The sequence below is a fragment of the Alexandromys fortis genome, unplaced genomic scaffold (genome assembly GCF_014885135.2).
Source record: "Alexandromys fortis isolate MF-2015 unplaced genomic scaffold, M_Fortis_MF-2015_v1.1 scaffold_6, whole genome shotgun sequence".
Lineage (NCBI taxonomy): Eukaryota > Metazoa > Chordata > Mammalia > Rodentia > Cricetidae > Alexandromys > Alexandromys fortis.
Window position 1 is genome coordinate 11699778 of NW_026067902.1, and position 21837 is coordinate 11721614.

Below are 21837 nucleotides of genomic sequence, written 5' to 3' on the forward strand. Positions count from 1 at the left end.
TCAGTCACCACAGAGTTCTGGCCCTGGCCACCCACGGTGTGTTTGGCTGTCCAGGAACAGCCCTCCCTCTCCACCCTCTGCAGACTCCAGGTCGCCACCCAGGTCGCCAGGTCTCAGGCCCTGACAGAAAGAACTTCCTGGTGCCTGGTGGGCCGGAACCCCGCGGTGGTGTCAGCTGGGGATAGAGCCAGCGATTTGTTTGCTAGGCCCCATTTCGGAACCGGCCTAGTTCCACGTGGGCTGAGGACTTTAGGTTCCTCACAGAGCACCCTCCACCGCTACCACCACTGTCCGGCTCAATGCTCTTTATACAGTTGCTACCACAGCCTTCAGGCTCGCTCAAGGCTCACAGAACCACATCATCCTGGGGCCAGGCCCCAGAGCTACCCGCTCTGTCCTGCCAGGCCAGCCTGGGAGAAGTCGCTTGAGGCAGAAGCCTGATGGATCCTGTGCGGAGGAGGAGCCCTCCTGGACAGCAATGCTACAGCTTCCTGCGGGTGAAACTAGCAGCCCACCACAGCTCAGGAGCCATTAGCAGCCCAAATCGAAGTGCACCTGCCCGACTCCTGCCGGGTGTCACCTTCCAGCAGTGACGCGGGGCGGTGTGCGGGGCTGATGGAAGGAGTAGGAGGGGAGCAGCTCAGGCCTGGAGCCCCACTTTGCTGAGCACCCCCTAGCGGCGCTCCTCTGTAGTTCTTGCAGCCATTCCGCAGCACTGTCCCAAGACAATTCTGGTCTTTTCCCACCGCCAGGGGCTGCAGAGCCGCTCAGAACTAGTCAGGGAAGTCCCCAGTCACAGAGGAGCGTAGTGTGACCACACACACAAACACACACACACACACCTTTGCACTCAAGACCCTAAGAAAAAACTATTCCTTCCTTTCCCCGAAAATTCAGTAAGCTTCCCCTGTAAGCGCCTCTCTCCCACCCTATACCCCACAGGAGGGAAGGGGAAAAAAGCCCCACATGAAGGAATTTGCCGGCTTTCTTGGGCATACTGGCCTCAGGAGCTGGCTCTGGGGGCCAGGTGCTCAGGCAGCCTCTAACCAGCTGTAACCCTGAGCACATTCTTTTAATCTAGGAATCTCAGTACTCAAGAATTTTTAGTTTACATACCCAAGTGGACTGTCTAACACGTGTTGCATAATAAATGCCAGCCTTTTGAAGACCATTGTAAAAACATTGTAACTTACACTGAACCCCCCCCCCACACACACACACAAGCAATATCTGTGGCCCAAATGAGGATCCCATTCAACATCAAAATAATAGCCAACCTCTGGGGGGGGGGGGAATTAGATTTCATGCTAAGAAAAGGGCTGAGTGCCTCTGCACTGGCTGCCTGCCACACAGCAGCCAATGTCACCCAGATGCTCCCCAATAATCCCAGACTGAGGCACCTTCTGCCTCTGCCAGGCTCTCTACTCTCATCCCAGTCAGTTCTGGAAGTTTTTCAAAAACAGTGTGGTTTTTTGTTGTTGTTTGTTTGTTTTTTGTTGGTTTTTTTTTTTTTTTTTTTTTTTTTTTTGAGATGCTGGTGCCTCACAAGCCAGAGCCACGAGGAGCCCCGACTCAGAAAGCTCCACTACCTGTCCTGTCAGACAGACCCGGTCCACACACAGCTTCCTCTCACCTGTGCCGCCCAGGCAGGAAGTGTGGGCTTCCCCTGTCACACTTGTATCACTAGTCACTCTTAGAAAGCTAAGCTGGGTGGAGGACACTTGACCAAGGCCACGCCTGCGGGGGGGGGGGGGGGGGGGGACTCTGAAGCCATCCCACAGCCGCGACTTCACTCTGGGCCTAAAGTCCTGTCTGATGGTCCACATCTTTAATCCCAGCACTCAGAGGCAGAGACAGGCAAGGGTCTCTGTGAGTTTTAGGCCAGCCTTGTCCACACAGCAAGTCCCAGGCCAGACAGGTCACATAATGAGACTCTGTCTCAAATAAATACTGCAGTGAAATAAATAAACCTGTTTGACCCTGGGGATTGGCGGCTGGAGGATGCCAGAAACACAAGCACGCCTCATGGAGAAAACACATGAGATTCTCTCACAACAGCATTTGCTAAGGCAAAGTGGAAGTGGAAATGGAACTGGCAGGGCTGGAGAGATGGCTCAGTGGTTAAGAGCACTGACTCTCTTCTAGAGGACTGGGGTTCAATTCCCAGCACCTATATGGCAACTTACAGCTGTCTGTAACTCCAGGATCCAGCACCCTCACACAAATATACATACAGGCTAAAACACCAATAAAGTAATTAAAAAAGAAAGAGAGAGAGAGAGAGAAAGGGAACTGGCATCCAGCATCTGAAAGAACAATTCCCCTATAGTGGACAGGCTCTTCTAACTACGCTTGCCAGTGGCAGGGCACAGAAACGTGGGTAAAATTTCAAAAGGGAACTGAACTATTTGAGGAACTCTCTGCCCTCTGGTGGCTGTAACTAACTTAAAAAAAATGAAGTGTAAATAACAGGGGGAAGAGCGCCCCATCACGTGCTGACCCCACCCCCAACCCCATCCCATCACAGTGCTGACCCTAGCTGGCTAGGGTCCCCAACATCTGTCTGAGCTCAACTGCCCAGGGATGGGCACCCAGGTGCTCAGGCAATCAGACCGTAATTCACAACCACAAACGCCCAGCTTTCAGAGCTGCCCTTTGACAGCTTGCAGCCATATTGGATTGGACCCACCCTACCAAAGAAGGCCTCTACGTCTACTCCCAGTGAATGAAGGTCAACTGGCACAGAACCCATGCAAAAACTCCCACCCAACACTGCAGGCTGCATTGAACACCCACAAACCCTGCACTTTTCAGCCATTTCCCATGCACCACAGAGAGGAGGAGGAGAGAGGAGAAGGCTCTCTCATTGAGGACATTCTCAGGTTCGCCTTTGCTTTGACAGCTCTCAATGGTCCCATATTACATTCCACATGCACACGCCAGGAATCCGCCAGGTTCTAGTAACAGGGCCCACTGCCTTTTTCCTGACTCCCACCTGGGGTGGGAGCAGTTCCCAGCTGTTCTTTTCAGAGGAAACCTAAAAATTTCAGAGTCTGGCTCCCAGAGAAGATGCTCCCATGACATGCACTCCCCACCACACCCGCAGGAAACCTGCCAGAGCAGGGGAAACCCTACTCCTGCTAGACGCTGCTCTGCTCCTGCCGCCTCAGCTGATGGGTTGCTGGAGGCTGTGCTGATAAGCCAGACGTCAAACTCCAGGGAACTAGTCACAGGGCCCCCAGCAGGTTCACCATGCTTCCGATGGGAGAAGGGAAAGGTGCTCTTTGAGATACAGCTTGCTCAGTGACAAGGCCTAACTCTCAAGACAAACTTTTATTTCTCTTTTCATTTTAATACCAAGTCACTGGGAACAATTAAATGTCAAAACAATTTTTACTTAAATAGTTTTTACCCAATGCCAATACAGTTGTCAGTGCTTTGGAAAAATGACAACACTTAGCAGGAAGATCATGCCAGCTCTGGCCACATGGAGAGAGTCAAGAGGCCAACCTGGAGTACATGAGATCCCGTGTCTCAGTTACTGTCCTATGGCTGTGAAGAGACACCATGACCAAGAACAAACAAACAAACCATTTAATTATGGGACTGGTTAGTTTCCAAGGGTTAGTTCATTATCACCATGGTGGGAAGCATGGCATTCAGCAGGCAGGCATGGGGCTGAAAGCTTACATCCTAACCCACAGGCATCAGAGATAAAAGCGGGGCCTGGTATGGGTTCTTGAAACCTCAAAGCCCACCCCAGTGATACACCTCTTCCAACAAGGTCACACTTCCTAATCCTTCCCAAATAGTTCCACTAAGGGGACTAAGCACTCAAACATATGAGCCTATGGGAACTATTCTCATTATAACCATTGCACCCTGTCTCAGAATATGAATGAACAAACAAACCATAACACCCAAAATGCTGCAAGAGAAACAGAGAGCATCTTTAAATGGGCTTATTGCTGGACCAAACATGGAGGACACATCAAGAGAAACTTACAAAGCAGGAAAGAGGAGGGAAGGATGAATCTAAGAACTATAAAACAAGAAAAAAAGGGTGTAAGAAAACTAATGGGATCCTTGAGGTGGCAACATTTTCTCCCAGTTACTATTGGACATCAAAGGTCCAGAAAGTTCAGAGATCACCAAGCAGAAATAGCATCCAAAGACCCCCCACAGCCAGGCACATCACAGTGAAACTGCTAAAGACCAAAGATTGAGGGGAAGTCCTCAAAGAAAACCTTCACTTTTGGATGACTCGGTATATAATCACCTATAATTATCACAGTGATGACCGCTGTGCACATTACTACTGCCTGGGTCTTCTGGCTGTCTCCCATCTCACTCACACTTACTAGTTTAAATGAATGAGTTGCTCCTGATATTTGCCCATAACAGTCTCATCACACTGACTGCTATATACCATGTGCTCAATAAATAAAATCTACAATTATTTATTTGAAAACAAAGAAGGTAGGACTTTCCTTTAAAAAAAAAAAAAAAAAAAAGAAGTAGAAGAAGAAGAAGAAGAAGAAAAGGCAGCCCATCAGGGGTAGGATAGAGTCTGTTCAGGCGCTGGCCAGCCCCGGGCACTGCTGGACAGGCTGGGGACTTTCAGGTGGCAGACCTTTTTAGCCCAGACCACACTGAGCGCTGCATTCCCTGCATGGCCTTTACTTCTTGCCAGTCCAATTTGGTGTCAGGGACCTCAGGCTCGGGCTCTGGCTCCTTACTCAAGGCCCCCTGTGGGGAGGCCACCACAATAGGCAGAGGGCCACACTCCTCCCGGAACTCCACCACGTGGAGACCCTTCTTATCAGCCAGATGTTGGTGGGTTTCCTGGAAAAGAGCAAGCGGAGAACGGATCAGGTCTGTGAAGAACACTTGTCACTTAGAGGAGCAGGGCGTCTGTCACCAGAGGGAAGTGAGCATGGAGACCCTCGACAGCTTGGGGAAGCAGCTATTTCACTTGATTTGGGTAATGTGTGTGGCTAGACTGGGATGATGCGTCCACAAAGATTTACCTTAGCCCACAACCCACACCAAAATCAGATGGAGGAAGAACTGTCGACCAAGGTCACAGGGCTCCTAAGAGAGCCTCAAAGTCACAAATCTTCCCCTCCACAGGGACGAGCCAGACCCCACTAGACAGCAACTCGGGGTTCCCACCTCAGAGGAGGACATGCCACTCTGCTTCCATGGCTACATCAGACAGTCAATCCACTGAAATAACTTTTAAACAAATGCCTTATTGATGTCTTCAAGTTTAAGCCTCAGTGTTTTAGAAACTCAGTAATTATATTGTTCTATCATTAAAACATGCTTGGTCTAGCTCCTTCAGTATATGAAATGCCAAAATAAAAAAGCAAGTCCAGCTGGGCATTGGTGGCATATGCTTTTAATACCAGGCAGAGGTAGTGAGTTCTGTGAGTTCAAGGCCAGCCTGGTCTATAGAGTTCCAGGACAGCCAGGGCCACACAGAAACCCTGCCTTGAAAAACAAAACAAAACACCCCCCCCCCCAAAAAAAAGGAGAAAGAAAATCCATTTGCTAGTTTAGTCCTATTTGTTGGACTTGGTGAAGCACCCAGGGCCCCTCCATTCAGGAGAGCCCAATCAGTCTTCATGTTACCCACAGCGTTTACACTGATCTGAGCTGTTGGAACTACGGCCACAAGGTTCTATATCCTGGAGGTGAGAGCCCTGAGCTGTCTAACTGGGCCTGGCACCTGGCCTAGGCTCCACGTGAAGATGGACTGAGGAGAAACCACAACGGCACAGTCTGGAACACAAACCAGTGCTTCTTTCTGCCTTTCCACCCAGGTTACCTGGCGAGCAAGCCCATGGAAGAGGCCCCGGGTGAGGTTGGTCATGTTCTTAGACCCCGTGACCCTCGCATACATGTCCTTGATGCCAATGAGGCGGCAGATGGTGATAATGGCTCTGTGGCAGCGGAGGCCATAACCTGGAAAAAGATCAACCAACAACTCTGTTATTCACTCTGTTGGCATTCATATGGCACTACCTTTGCATTTAGGGAATAAATGTGTCGAAACCAACAACCACCACCCCCAAAGGCAATGCAAGCCACAAACAGAAGCCATGTGATTTAAAGTTTTCTCACAGATGAATTTCAAGTTGTTTTAATACATATAATGCACAATGCATTTTAGCAATGTATTTCTTTAAAGAAACAGGTCCAAATATTACCATTTCAAAATGTACTGCATACAATATGAAGTGAGAAACTTCACATCACATTCCTTTTTCATAGAAAACGTGGTGTGTTTTTGATTTGAGTATCTCCACTGCCACAGATCAACTACACAATCATCTCCTGGCCAATAGCCGTTCTGTGGAACAAACGGGTCTGACCCTTGTCCAGGTCTAAACAGGTATCTGGGTGATTAATAAAGCTGGGGAGAAGAGAAGTTCTGATGCATTGGCACACTGGTGTGAGGGTTGTGTTTGTTTGTGTGTGTGTGGGTGATGTTGTTTCATACCACAGCTTTAGAAGAATTGTAGTTGAAGCTTTGATATAAAATTTGAACTTCTCAGCCCCAAAGTTTTGAGATTTCTATAACTGGGGTCTGATGAGACCATTTTTCACTGTAGAATCACAGGTGAGATGAGAAAGAATGTGTCAGAATCCACACCCGCAGAGCATGGGGAATGACTATCACAGCCCCAGGCAAACACTGCCCGCTTCTCTGAGAGGCAGGAAGAGCCATTTCTGCATGCCCGGTGCTTCAGTAGGGAGCCCTCACAGAAGATGGGCACTCAGTGTGGAGTGAAGCTGCAGACATATTCACTATGTTATCCCAGCTGGCTATGTGTCAACTTGACACAAGCTAGAGTCAGCAGATGGGAGGGACGTCAGCTGAGAATGCCTCCATCAATCAGGAAAGGTGAACAAAAGAGCAGAAGCCAGGGCTGCCGTGGTTTCTCTCTTTATCTTCAACCAACGGTGAGAGTTCATTACCTCTGGGTTGTTTCTTCATCCTGATCTGCGTCCTTTTAAATCTTAAGGAAATATCATGGAATACTGGAGGAAAAAGCATAGACACAAGAAGGGTTGGGTGAGGTGCTTGAACAGCTCTGCAGCATCACCAAGCAAGCATCCTGCCCTGACCAGCAGCACACAGTGCCAGGGATGGGCACATGCTGGTCTCTGGGTTAGATCTGTTCCCACATTCATGCATTTGTAAGAACAGGACGATAGAGAAACACAACAGTATCTTGCCACACACAGTTGGTAGCATCCATTGCTGCAGACATCGGAAGAAATGCCCCACTCACTTGTATGGCCTTCATACAGTTCTATATAATGCAAATAATGAATTGCTCTGTTCTTTGCCTAAAAAAGAGGAAGGACAATATTTGTTAAATATTTTGTTGTCTAGATGAGCATGGTGTCACACACCTTTAATCCCAGCATGTAGGAGGCAGAATCAGTCAGATCTCTGTGAATTCAAGGCCAGCCTCATCTACACAGTGAGTTCCAGGACAGCCAGGGTTATTTAGAGAGACTCTGTTTTTGTTGTTGTGTTGGCTCACTCTTTGAGTCAGGGCTTTGCTATGTACCCCAGGCTGGCCTCAAATTCTAAATCCTCCTGTCTTAGCCTCCCATGTGCTGAGATTACAGAGGTATACCACCATGTCTGGCTTCTTATTGGAACTCAAAACTACCTTTTATAAAAATATTTTATTACAAGCATTTCCACCTATACAAAAATTTTAGTATTTAAGAAAAGCAAAAGGCCAAAGCTCCACAAGCACAATCTCACTGTTCCACTCAGGAACCTTCCTGAGCTGCTCTGAGCTGCCTATTGGTAACAAGCCCCCAAGGCAGGCTCATCATGGACAGCAACCACAAGTCTGTAAGAGAAACGGCTTCTCTCAAGATAAGCAACTTTGACAGTGAGAAAGTTCTAGAACAAATTATTATTTTCTTATAGTTTCCAGGTTACCTAACACATAGTTCCTTATCTCTTCCTAAATATGAAAAAAGGAAACCATCTGATACTCTGGAGGCAGAGGTAGGAGGGCCGGAGCTGCAGTCACACAGACCCGGCTGCAAACAGACAGAGAGCACTTACCTTTCTGAAAGCATCTGCCCGGTCAGCGGCTTTCCCAATAGCAAAACCTTTCAAAGGAAAAGCAAGATGTGGAAACAGTTCGTACACAACTTGCTTACCACCACATCCCCAGTGCTGGCTCCTACAGCGTTTCCAAATCCTTCATCTTCCCACCACCCGCAGAAAAAGCACAGGGCTTTGCCTGTCTGATTTGGACATTTTAGTTTTGAGTATACTCATGAAGTTCAACATTAAATTACTGCATTGCCTTTAATAAATCTTTATTGAAATGAAGTGGCCTTGGGTTATTCATTTATTTACTTATTTTGCTTTTTTGAGACAGGGTTTCTCTGTGTAGCCCTGGCTATCCTAGAACTCACTCTGTGGACAAGGCTGGCCTCGAACTCAGAGAGCTGTCTGCCTCTGCCTCTCAAGTGCTGGGTGGCTCTGGGCTATTTATTTATATGTACATGAGTATAAGTCTGTGTACTACATGTATGCAGGAGTCCAAGGAGATGAAAAGAGGAGTCAGAACCCCTGGAACTAGAATTATCGATGGTTGGGAGTTGCCATGTGGGTAGTCTTCTGAAAGAGCAGCAAGTGCTCTTAACCCCTGAGCTATCTGCCCAGCCTCTTCACTCAGGTTTTAAAATTAAGTATGTTCTAAGTTAATAGGCAAATGATTTTGAACACCTTTGGAAACAGATTAAAGAAAACAGCATCAGGAGTCAGACATGCTCCCATTGTGTCATGGGATAGTTATGATGGAGGAAGGACAGAGATGAGGGCAAGGAAAGAGATATTTTGACTGAGGGAGCCATTATGGGGCTAGCAAGAAACCTGGAACTAGAGAAATTCCCAGGAATCCACAAGGATGACCCCAGCTAAGATCCTAAGCAATAGAGGAGAGGGCACCTGAACTGGCTTTGCCCTATAGTCAGACTGATGACTATCTTGAATGTCACCATGGAACCTTCATCCAGCAACTGATGGAAACAGTGGCAGAGACCCGCAGTGGAGCACTGGGCTGAGCTCCCAAAGTCCAGTTGAAGAGTGGGAGGGGTGAGAATATGAGCAAAGAGCTCAAGACCATGATGGAGACACCCACTGAAACAGTTTACCTGAGCCAACTCCAGCCTGGCAGCAAGGGAACCAGCATAGGCCCAAACTAGACCCTCTGAATGTGGGTGACAATTGTATGGCTGGGGCAGACTGCGGGGCCACTGGCAGTGGCACGAATTTATCTCTACTGCTTGTACTGACTTTTTGGGAACCCATTCTCTTTGTTTGGATACCTTATTCAGCCTAGACATAGTAGGGAGGGCCTTGGGCCTTCCCCAAAGCAATGTGCCTCACCCTCTCTGAGGAGTGGATGGGGAGTGTGGTGGTGGTGGGGAGGTGGAAGGAATGGAAGGAGGGGAGAGAGTGAAAACTGGGATTGGTATGTAAAATGAAAATATAGTTTGTTTTCTTTTTTAAAAAGTAAAATAAGAAAGAGTCGTCTTTAAAAACCAATGTAAGCAGTGGCGGAAAGCACTGCCGCAGAGTGACAAGCGCTTTCACCGGGGCAGTCAGGCAGAATCTGGGCTTAAGTTAGCAGGAGACAAGATCAGTGGTCCTTCAACCTGTGATTATCCTAAGAAAGGTTTTCAGAGGCTCTGGGGAAGCCCCTGACATCTACTGCCACTGCCAATTATTAAATACCAAGATTTATTTTGTAAGTCATACAAAGGGAAGCATCATCTATAAGACATGAGACACGCAAAACACCTGAGACCTGGGACAAAGAAATGTGAATTCTAACTTTCAGAAAAATGAAACAAACAAGACCATGGATATCCCAGAGGAAAATATGACTGGACTTATTTATTATCTTCAAACAGAGACTCTTTAAGCAAAGCACAAACTGGACGTGAGCTAAGTGACAGATTTGCTATACAAAAGCTTACAAAGTCTCTGGATTTAACACTGTGCAGAAATGAATTAAAACTAAGTCAAAACATCGGAAAGACAACGGGCTGATGTGCCTTCAACTTATAAATATCTTATACTAATCAGTGAGGAAAACCACCACCACCCTAAAAAATTAGGCCAAAGACATGAACCGATAAAGTTCAAAAAGAAAATGGCATGGTCAATAAACATCTAAAATTTGCCCACACACCTTATGAAAGAGATACAAATAAAAACTAAGAGATATAATCCACACACCATGCTGTCACTCACAGAAGCGAGATCATATGAGGGCAGGGGTATGATGGGAGGCCATCTGGCGGTTCTTCTTACCACAAAAGAAACCTCCCTGCAAGCAGTCCCCATGCCTACGCTAGCAAAGATGTAACAAGCTACACTTACTGGGCTTTGTTACACAGTGAAAATTTGGGTCTGTGAGCCCAAACCACTAAAAGGTTTAACCAGTAGGAAGATCAGAGGAGCAACATGGACTCTCAGGCCTCGCCCAACTTCTACCACTGCCATCCCCCCACCCCCCCGGGCAATACCACCCAACTCACCTGCGGCCCCATTTCCATTCCCCACAGCAACCAGCACACGGACCGACTTCTTTCTTCCCTCTTTTGCTGTCATATTGAAAACATTTCTCACCTAAAAGACAAAATGTCTCCTCAATAATACCTTGGGAAAAGTCTGAAGGAGACGAGCCATGCGTCACACTCACTCATGATATATGGGCACTGCATCTTCCAGTGCGACAAGACAAACAGACTTTCTCCGAACAAAGGCTCACAGAGCTGCCTGCCCTCCACCATCTCCTCAGGAAGAGAACGGAAGTAAGACTTTCTCTTCCTGTCTCACAGGTTTAATGGAAGATTCAACTAAGATATTTAAAGGAATCTGAAACTTTCACAACTCAAAACGGCCTACCTTAGTGAATGAGCCACAGGAAAGAAAAACACTCAGGATTAAACCAGAATGGCTCAGCAGTGAGTATCAGAGAGAGCCCAGACAGAAATGCTCACCTACACACAGTGAAATAACCCCATAGGACTGGGCTGCTGGATAGTTATGGATTAGGCTTAATGGGAAGCAGAAAATTGGAAATGCCTGCTTATGGTGAACTCCATGCTATGGTGGTTGGTCTGTTTGGTCTGACCTGGTTCATTTAAAGGCCACGAACTATGAGACCGCTATCTACAACCACTTACAGGGCAGCTACACCTGAGCACATGGCGCCCCTTTACCATAGAGTGCCATTAAAGGAAAAGGGAGGTTGCGCCTACTCTGTGGATAATGAACATAATAGACATTAGCTTTCAAAATCTATAATCTTGGACAACAGAAATTCCGACGGACTTCCTTTACACCGTGCTCTGACTGGCGAAGATGCCATGTGCATTCTCAGGGCGGCTCCGGCGCAGTGACTGCCTCCCAAGCTAATGAGCTAAGGTACAGCGCCAGACCATGACGAGGCCCATCTCAGAACGCTCCAGAAGTGAGTGAAGTTCATTTCATCAGGGATTCAGTTTCAAGCGCTGGGAAGAGCTCACTGCCCAGCCTTCTCCCAGTGACTCTGTTCCCCTCACCTGTGCCTCTGCAACTGAGCACTGGATACAGCTAGTCTTCAACTCAGTGATAAACTGCTAACCCTTCTTGAGCTTTGGGATGGAGGGAAGTACACATAAGCTCCGAGTCTACTACTGAACCACCACGAAGTCACCTTGTCACGAGACTGCCTCACCCAGACGTCCAGATCAGCCTGTGTCTGAGTCTCCACCACCGAAAGCTTTCCCCTTAGCCCCTTCTGCCCCAGGCCCACTCCACATCCCAACTCTCCAGAGGCAAGGTAGGGTACTTAAGTCCATGTGCCTACCTCAAGAACCCTGGTGTCAAAGTCTTCGTATGTTTCTACAGAAGAAAGAAAGAGTATATAGATAAAGGACTCTGTAGTATTAATGCAGGGAAGTATTTTGGCACCATCACAGATATTTTTCTTTGGTGGGGGTATTAATCAGCATTATTTATTAGTATTAATTAGGCAAGCATCCTACCACACAGCTATAAAAAGTCTCAGGTCCTCAGGTACCCCTCTCAAGGCCACATCCTGGTCCCATTCTCAATAGACGGCCCTGTCTCTGAATTCATGAGCTTGGATCACCCTCTGCCAATCCACAGGGCTCTGCCTCATCAGCTCTAAGGCCCTCCAGACCTTTGATCACCATTTGCGTTAAGACACCAAAGCCATCACTTTCCACACTCCCTTCCCTGAATCAGTGCAGCTCGCTGGCCACACCTGACTCCTGGGCATGGCTGGACTGGTCAAGGCACAGTACCTAGCCACTCAACACCTGTGGCCTCCAGTCCTACCAAGTCCTACCAAGGCCTCCTGGTCACGTGGTGCTCTGACACTTTACTTGTCATACTGTCTTTAGCTTTCTAAAATAATCCTTCATTTGTTGACACTTTTACATGTGTGTAAAGTACTCTGATTAGAATCACCCTCGTCCTCCTCTCTTCTCCCCGCCCACTCGTCCTTCTTCCCACACATCTCTCTCCGATTTTCATGTCTTTTGTTTTCCTTTTTTAAATAAACCATTGCGTTTAATAGGGTTACTGAACGAGCTTAACTTATGATGAGAATTTCTAGCCATGCTCTTGGCTATGTTCCCTATGATATAGTTTGGATAAATGTGGTAAGTTACTCAAGGATGCTCAAACTCTTCTCAGGAAAAAGCAAAAACCTCAACAGGCAAGGAAAAAAAAAAAAAAAAAAAAAAAACACTGTCACCAAGGTGAGTAAGGTGGGAACGTGGCTACCTCCATTGGGTCCCGGGTCTGGGGGGCCAATACTGACACCTCCCCATGTGTTTCCACTCCATCCGCGCTCCCGTTTAACTTTGACCTTCCTCCTCCGTTCCCAGTCTTCTCTCTGCTGGGTCATGTTGGCCTCCACCTTCTCCTGCTCTTGTCTGCTTCTCTGACCAATGGTCTGGACTACTCCACTCTTTATAAGAGGGACATTCAGACCAGGCCACAGGAAACCAGAACGTCCTGAAGATTTAAAAATGTTCATAAATAAAGAGTTCAAAGGTTCATTTTTCCAGTATCAAAATGGCAGGCACGGTATAAAGAGATAACCCAGAGCTGGTAGCGCTCAAGTAGCAGGGCTGGTCAGCAGGCCACTTTGTGCTATCAAAATTGTACATGTATGTCACTAAACCATTGCAATCCATACTACGCAGAGAAAGATTCTCGTATCAGGACAAGGCACATGCGGGCCTGGACAAGCACAGCCACTGAAACATTATTGCAAAAGCAAAACCTTCATAATCAAAGTGTTCAGGCCAAATGGCACAATTGGTGTGGGATATTCTGCATGAAATCCAAAGACAAAGTCACTTTCTAAGGTCTAATGTGGACTGCTCCAAAACCTACTACTGATCAGAACAAGTCAATTTCAAGACAGCACATCCTAGTTTCCTTTCCTACTACGAGAAAATCCTCTGACGAAAGCGACTTAGAAGAGGGGTTAACTCCCGATTCCAGGTCCCCATCCATCTCTACAGACAGTCAAGGAGGCAGCTAGTCGCATCCACAGTCGCACCAAGAGCAGACAGAGAGAAGGAATGCACACACACTTGCCAGTACTCGCTCGGCTCACTTTCTCTTTTTTTGATAAGCCCAAGACCCGAACCCCCTGCTTTTAGACTGGGTCTTCCACACCGACTGACAGAATCAAAGACAGCACCCCACAAACATGCCCACAGATCAACTTGACCTAGATAGCCCTCACTGAGACTCTTCCCAGAGTACACCAAGGTGACAATTAACCCACCATCACACTGCACACAACACATGGCATAATTAAATTATCTTTAGAAAGGCTTTTATATAAAAGCATTAAAAATACTAAAGGAAATTTAACAAAATGAGACGGGGGAGGCAACAGGACTACAGACAACTGAAAGGGGATGTCAGTGTTCTCTACAATCCTTGCTTTTCATTTTTTAACTGACAAGATATACGTGTGACCAGCACATCAGCTGGGAGCTCTGGCACATGCCTATAGTCCTAGTTCCAAGGAGGCTAAGGCAGGAGTTTGAGGCTAGCCTGGGATACACAAAACAGGAGATCAGAAGCTTTAAATGTAAGTTTACCTTCCCCAATGATCTGGCCCCTGTTCAAATCCTTTCTCCTCTTCCTCTTTGTCCTTTTGCCTCTTCCTTTTCTTGCTCCGGCGCCAGTCTCTGCTAAGGCACCCTTCCAGAGTTCATCTGCGGTCACTGCAATGAGACAGGATTTGCTGTTTTAAATGTGCATTTTCAAGCAATGATCTGTGGCCTCCTGTTAAATGAAAAAGGCCAGAAGAAGTCACTTCACGTACACCCTTGCCGTGACACTAGAAGGACAACAAGGCCACTCTTTGGGTACCACACAGTTACATTTGGAAAGCCCAAGAGGAGACATTGCTATTATTCTCACAAAAGACAGAGACACTTGAGCCCCTTACCAGCAGGCTTATTTGCCTGATGCTTGATCAGCTACGGCTTGGGATGCTTCCCTGTTCTCTTGCCCCCACAACAATCACTGGAGTCATCAATAACGATCCTTCTTCCTAGTTTCATCTCCACTGCTGATAAACCACTCTGACCAAGAACAGGTTAGGAGAGGGGCATGGCTGTGCGGCTCACGGGGACGGAAGCAAGAACTTGAACCAGAAACCATGGAGGAATGCTGCTGGCCAGCTGGCTGGCCGGCAGGCTTGCGCTCAGTTTGCTTTCTGACATAGTCCAGGACCACCCACCTAGGGCTGGTGCCTCCCATTGGGCTGGGCCCTTACATCAGTTAACAATCAAGACAGTTCCCCACAGACATGCCCACAGGCCCATCTGACTTTGAGGTTTTCCTCCCAGTTGACCTGGGCTGTGTCAAATTGACAAGTAACGCTAACTAGGACACTTTCTTACACACAGGAATCTACACCCCAGTTAGGTGGTTTGTTCTACTCTTCTACCAACGCCCAGCATCCGCTTCTTTCAAACTGCATATAAAAGATCGGATATTCCAGTTTTCATAGCTAATCCCCATGTGTGTGTTTGTAATTGACTATTTTAAGTCACATAAGTCTTTTAGTACATGCATACTCTAGCACTGCTGAGTTATTTCTATTAGTCAATTTCTAGAGTCCCAATATCTGTTTCTATCCTGCATCTAATCAATACTTTGTAAAATGCCTAAATTCTTTAGGTTCATCCTTACTGCATTTTATTGGTATTTAAATTTCACCTTTCCAAGTTCACCAACTATTTTGTAACTAGATTTTATTCCATTATGAACTTAAAAATTGAAGCCCGGGCTGGAAAGCTGGCTCAGTAGGTGAAGTGCTTGCCTTGCAAGTAGGAGGACGTGAATCTGAGCCCAGAATCCACATAAAAACAGACAGCCACAGTAGCATGTGCTTGTGATCCCAGCATTGGAGAGCAGACAAGGTGGCTCCCTGAGGCCTGCTGGCCAGCCTAGCCTTCTAGGTGAGTTCCAGTGATATCACAAATAGGAGCACTATCCATAAAATAATGTTATTAAAAATTACCTTTCTCTGATTTCTCTCTCTCCTCAGCTAAAGACACAACTAAAAGGAGCCAAAGAGTTGGGTTTTGTTGTTGTTGTTTTGGGACTAAAAGTCTGATCACTTACTTGTTACTCATTTTGACAGGACTCAGAAGTAGAAGCTCTCAGTGAGGACAGCCTACATCTCCCGACACTCTGTCTAGGGCATTTTTCTTTGGCTCCCTTCATTCTCTTGGTCAAAGGTTTAGCATATTTTGCAGCCTCCTCCTCATTGTTCCTTGTGTGCTGTCTCTTCAGAGCAGCATGTTGGTGTTTGCGTTGCAGGACATGTAGAGTAACAAGACGTTCAATCTTGGGAGCTTTGGCCCTGGACTTCTTACCTTCTTAAGCTTTCTGACAACATACTGGGAACTCCTTTCATTTCCTGTGAGCTCTTCTGAGTCCCAACTGCCAGGGCAGAGGCGTCTCGGTCAGTCCAGGAATACCCTTCTCTCCTTTCTTAACAATAACCAAGCTGAAATCACGCAGATTGGCATCCATAATATGTCCTCAAACACACTTGCGCTTCCTCTCTCCAGCTCTCCTTGGTCTATAACAAGAATGTCCCTTACTCAATGCAGGCACACTCTGCAGTGGGTCAAGACACCTTGCTTCATGGGAAAACCTTGTTTGTCGTTCCCACCACTGATTCGGACCACATAACTCTTCCACTCTTCGCCCAGAGCATCAGCAGCTACTTCTGTGGGCCGGAAGCTTCTCAGAGAAAGCACGAAACTTGGCAGTCATCATCCGCTTCAGTGGGTTCTGACAGCCATTAGTTAGGAAGGAGACAGCCAGCTTCATCTCGACACAGTCGACTGCCTAGGAGGTGCCACAAAAAAGAGCACCAACGCATTGTCCCCCTTGACATGGCTCTAAATCATCAGGGTGTTTGGCTATGATCCAATGCTTTTTAGACCTCAGGTGCCCCAAATGAAGGACCTTAAATCTGCTAGACCAATGTCCTACTGCTGAACTCCCTAGCCTTCAAAGGAAGTTTGTTATCAATTGTACCACTGATAAGATGTAGGTAATTCTAGTGGACACACCAAGGAATGCTTTTATTTTAAAAGGACATTATAAAGTAGTCACTAAAATGTTTGTTTATGAGAGAAGGAAAATGAAGGCACAAACGCCTTCTATTTTCTGGTTCCACAAAAGGAGAAGCCTATCATTCTACGTACGTTTGGTGAAGAAGCTGTAGGGCCTGCTCTGCTGGCCCGTCCAGGTGATGGGAGAGGAGACACAGCACTGTGTCTGCAGCGCATGGCTCAAGCTGGCCAGACAGTGGTTGGTTTCTGTTCCCCTGGGTGACAAAGCGCCTACAGGCAGATAGAACACAACTGTGGTTAGATCTACGGCTGCAGAGAAACACTGCCAGCTCCAAATAATCATACTCAGAATAATAGCTCATCAAGACTAAGACTGCTGAGAGGGCTCGGCAGTCAAAGGCTCCTGCTGCCAGGCTGACAACCTGAATTTGTCCCCAGGGACACAAGTGGCAGAAGGAGAGAACCAACTCCTACAAATTGTCCTCTGAGTTCCACACACACAGTAGAACGAGAGTGTCCAAATGCACGCACGCACACACACAATTTCTAAAAGTGTGCAAATCACTAATATTTTGCAAGTCATGTTTTGGGGCTGGAGAAATGGCTTCACAGTTAAGAGCATGCTCTGCTCTGCTCTGGAAAAGAACCCAGGTTGGTTCCTAGCACCCATTTCTCATGCCTCCCAACCACCTATGACTCTTCCTCCACGGGAGCTGAGGCTCCTCCACACAGCGGGTGTGGCAGTTCTCTGCAGGATCCAATGCAGAGCCTACTGTGGGGAAACAGTGTCTCAGCCGTGTGCAGCCAGGGAGTGGGCAATGATCTGCAAATGTCCCACAGAGCAAACCACCAGAGCATGCGGAGTGTCCTGTTTCATGTGTCTGTGAATGTACCGCACACAGCCCAGAGGCCACACAAGAAACGGCAACTGCAGTTGCTTCTGGGGACAAAAGCTGAAGCGTGTAGAACTAGACAGGAAAGCTTCGGTTACACCCCTAAACGGCCACCCTCCCCCAAAACCCCCCTCACAAAACTACTCCACAGTCAATAAGCCTTACAAGAACAGAGCTACGGTAGACTCTTACCGTGACTGAGCGCTGTCTTCGCTGCCAGAACAGAAGCTGCTGCTGGGAAGGTGTTTAGAGAGAGTTGCCTCAACAGGAAGTGACCTGTAAATGCGGGTGCAGGGTAAATTTGTTTAAAGATACTTTTCTACATGAAAAGGAGCATTCTATGCAGTAATGCCTATAGAATATTAACACCTACAGAATGAAAGGACTAAGACTAAGAGCAAGCCATCTCCTGACTCCATGACCACTTGCCAAGTAGCTGACATGGCACCTCATCTTCATCCTTCATCCTCGAACCCACCCAGTTTCAGAGTCTTACAAAATCTCCTTGAGTGTCATGCCACCTGTTGCCTGCCCTGTGCTCTCCTTGCTGGTCCTTCTTTGCTAAGGCCTCCTCGTCACTCGGCCACAGGATAACCTGTCTCCTACCAGGCTTCCCTAAATCTCTAACTCGGCATCTTCCCAGTGTATCAGACCTAGGCAGTCACAGCCCCGACACAGTCTTCCTTGGCTCTCTCCTGCTCTATAAGACAAAGCAAAAATCCTGAGCACAAGCTGCAGCAATGGCTTATGCTTATGATCCCGGGACTCAAGGGAGAGGGGAGGATCTGGTCAGCTTTGGCTCCATCACAAGTTCAAGACCAGCTTAGGCTACATGAGACCCTGTGTCAAAAAACTGAGTAAACCAATCCCTCGGCACACCCTGCAGGCTGGCCACAGGGCCCAGGCGTCCACTGCAGTCCCACACTGCCCTTCTCCTATGCCCTCCCTTTGGCATCACCGGATCTGCACTTCGGAACAGACCCTGCTCTGACAGTCTTACTTCTCCAGGCTCACGGTCACACGATAAACAGTAAATTCCTCAAAATAGAAAACTCCTTTCAGGTATGAGGGAGAGGCTCCTGCCCTCTGGTGCCCACCAACTTTCCACTTAGTCTGGTGCTCTAGAATAGACTCTGACAGCGTTGGCGAGAAAACTGATGTATGGAGACACTGGGATAGTAACACCCCAATGAAGTTGAAGCTACACTTCATATTATAGATAGCAACTAACCTAAAATTGGCCAAAGGATTAAAGGTAATAGTCAAAACTAAAAATCTTAAAAGAAAACACAGGGGTAAATGTTCAAAACCTTGGGTTTGGCAATGGTTTCCTAGATATAACACCGAAAGCACACACTACCACAAAGGGGAGGGGGAAACCCCAGACAAATGAGGCCATCAAAATTCCAAACTGGTGTGCTGTTTTTCATGGCCAGGAACAGCTCAGTAGTAGAGCACTTGTCTAGCAGGCATGAGGACCTGAGTTTTCAAAATCAAAAACTTGTGTTTCAAAGAACACTATCTGTGTCAGGGATAGAGGTACAAACCTATGATTCCAGCATTTGAGAAGCAGAGGCAGGAAAAGACTGTGAGTCTCAGGCTAGACCACATTCACAGTGAGATCTGTGGGAGGGGAGTCTTAAAAATTAACATGAAAAATAAGATTTAAAAAATGGATCTTAATGGGGTGGTGGTGGTGCACACCTTTAATCCCAGCATTCAGGAGGCAGAGGGTGGATCTTTAAATTCAAGGTCAGCCTTGTCTCCAAAGTTCCAGAACAGTCAGGGCTATACAGAGAAATCCTGTCGCAAAAAAAAAAAAAAAAAAAAAGTTTCTTCATGGACCATATCTTTTATCCAGTCTGGAAGCAGAAAGGGACTGACCTCTGTGAATTCAGTGCTAACCTTGTCTACATAGTCAATTCCAGGCTAGCCAGGACACACAATGATAGCCTATCTCAAAAAACATTTTTTGCATATTATATATCTGACAAGAGACCTGTATCTAGAAAACACAATAGTAATAAAATATAATAAATCTTTAAATTCAATGATGAAAAGTAAACCCAGCTGAAAAATGGACAAGTGTGCACACACATGTGGACACACACGTGTGTATACACATGCACACACACACACACGAGACAAAAATATTTGAACAAAAATTTCTTCAAGAACATGCACAAATGGTTAATAAGCACACAAAACCAAGCTCATTATACACAACTAGCTTGGCTACCTGAATAGAAGAGATAATAACAAGTGCTGGCAAACAGAAACTGGAACCTCGATGCTGTGGTGGGGCTGTCAACATGGTACAGCTACATGGTAGTTCCTTAGCTAAACATGAAGCTATTACTTCAACCAGCAATTCCACTTTCAGGAAATGTACCCGAGAAGATGGATATGAGCACAGACAAAAGCCCAGCTCTCGGCGATTTCAACATCAGTCAGTCCTGACAGCCAAGGATGGAAACAGCTCAAATGTTCATCAACCAATGAATGGATAGACAAAATGTGGTGTGTTGACACAAGCGTATTACCACGTCACAAGCAACATGGTGTGTCACAGTATGGATAAATCCTGACAACGAGGCACTTACGGAAGACGCCAATCACAGAGACCAGATATGTTTTGGATCTATTTATGAAAAGTGTCCAGAGCAGGCAAGCTATGGACAGATAGTGGTTGCCTCCTGTCGAGGCCTACTAGGAGAACGGAGGGGACGGACACAACAGTTGAAAAGTAGTGTCCTGGGGAAAAAAATCCCTGAGGTGTATACTTCAGATGGGTGAGTTTTATGGTACGGATCTATGTCGATAAAACTGCTACTCCAAAGAAAGAGAAGTAACACAGGGGATATGGAGAATTTGCAGCAAGGCATCATGGGTGCAAAGATGTAAGTAATCCGCAAGTAAGTTTTTCTCTGTGTGCTGTAACTTCCTCTTCTATAAAACAACAATAACGAGGCAGACTCTGAGAGTAAACAACTGTGATTACAGTGTTTAGGAGCTGAGACAGGAGGCTTATAAAGTGGGAGACCATAGTGCGACTCTTTCTGAAACAAAAAGGCAGGCGGGGGGGCTGCGGTGGTATGAGGATACAACGAAATCATTGAGGCATGGGGAGGAGGAAATGGAGGGATAAAATCATAAATAGCTTAAGGTCGTTTCTGGCACACGGATGACTGGAAGGCTACAGCCCACTATTCAACAGAGGTCTTAAAAAGATGGTTTCAAAGCCGGCAAAACAAGCGAAGGCTCACGCCACACACCCCACCAAGTGATTCCAGATCAAATATTGCAACAAATTTGACTTTCAGGACCTGGACCCTGAGTTTAACAAAAGTGCACACTGTCGAGCGTGAAGCCATTCCTACAGACCAACACTATGCTAGAGAACCACACGCGACTGTGCAGGGCTGGAGGAACACAGTGACAGCCAAAGTACATTCTAGCGAACGGATCAGCCCAGATGCTAAACTGACGGCTAATCTAAGGGACTCAGCAAAAAACGATCCCTTAGGGTTGAGCTCCGCGGGCCGCACTCAGGCTCAAAGCCAGAATTGACATCACCCTCGGCACCATAGGTGATGCTTGCTACTTCTGTTCCTTATCACCGAGTGGGCCAGAGCGGTTTTGCTGGCTGAAAGCTGAGTGCAGGTTGCTTCCTATAATCTCAAGCCCTGCGACCCAGAGAGGGCAGAAGGCGCGCAAGGTCACACAGCCTGAATGATCCGAATCAGAGACGAGGATCGGGGGCCAAGCAACTTCTCGCGTCGTTCGACCAGGAACCTCGCACACCCCAGAGAAAGCACCCTGCTCGCACGCCCTCGCAGTCTAGGTCCCAGCGCTCACCTGCCGGTAAACTACACAGTGCAGGGAAACAGCCTGCAACTCGTACAGCCGCCGCCATGCTGGAGCGGGAGCAACGACGCTGTCTGGGTCTGGGATCGCCTTCCCCACTGCCTGCCACAACAGGCTGTGACCGCGCCTCGTCACACGTGCGTCCTAGGCGCAAAGAGAGGTGCTGAGATTCGGGGGTCACCGTTCTGCGCACACGGAGGTAGAGAAATTGTCCACACGGAAGAAAAAGGAAAATTGATTCAGGCTCAGCCACGAACAGCTTCCCATGAGTCCTCGCACTAGGACCCCAGGCAGGGGCGGGGGAGAGGGCGGGACTAACTCTGGATTTTGTAATACTAAGTAATGGCCAAATCTTTGGAAAGCTCTTTCGGCTGAGTCC

The 21837-nt window shown here is 47.3% G+C and overlaps 1 protein-coding gene across 1 annotated transcript; it reads right to left on the reverse strand.

The window, feature by feature from the left end:
- Positions 1-3313: 3313 nt before the first annotated feature.
- On the reverse strand, positions 3314-21714 carry Mrps5 (mitochondrial ribosomal protein S5). Its single transcript, XM_050134391.1, has 12 exons — positions 21450-21714; positions 17784-17867; positions 16831-16968; positions 14197-14322; positions 12857-13090; positions 11913-11947; positions 10597-10687; positions 8105-8151; positions 7305-7362; positions 6988-7050; positions 5834-5970; positions 3314-4845 (listed from the first exon to the last, which is right to left on the reverse strand). Exons 1-12 carry the CDS (start codon positions 21505-21507, stop codon positions 4621-4623), a joined length of 1296 nt encoding a protein of 431 aa, XP_049990348.1. The 5' UTR covers positions 21508-21714; the 3' UTR covers positions 3314-4620.
- Positions 21715-21837: the final 123 nt, after the last annotated feature.

Coding starts and splice junctions, on each gene's coding strand:
- Mrps5 (XM_050134391.1), bottom strand. CDS start 21,507: ATGGCGGCGGCTGTACGAGTTGCAGGCTGTTTCCCTGCACTGTGTAGT. Junction 17,868..21,449: donor ACTGTGTAGTTTACCGGCAG/GTGAGCGCTGGG, acceptor CCGCATTTACAG/GTCACTTCCTGTTGAGGCAA. Junction 8,152..10,596: donor GAATGGAAATGGGGCCGCAG/GTGAGTTGGGTG, acceptor TTCCTTTGAAAG/GTTTTGCTATTGGGAAAGCC.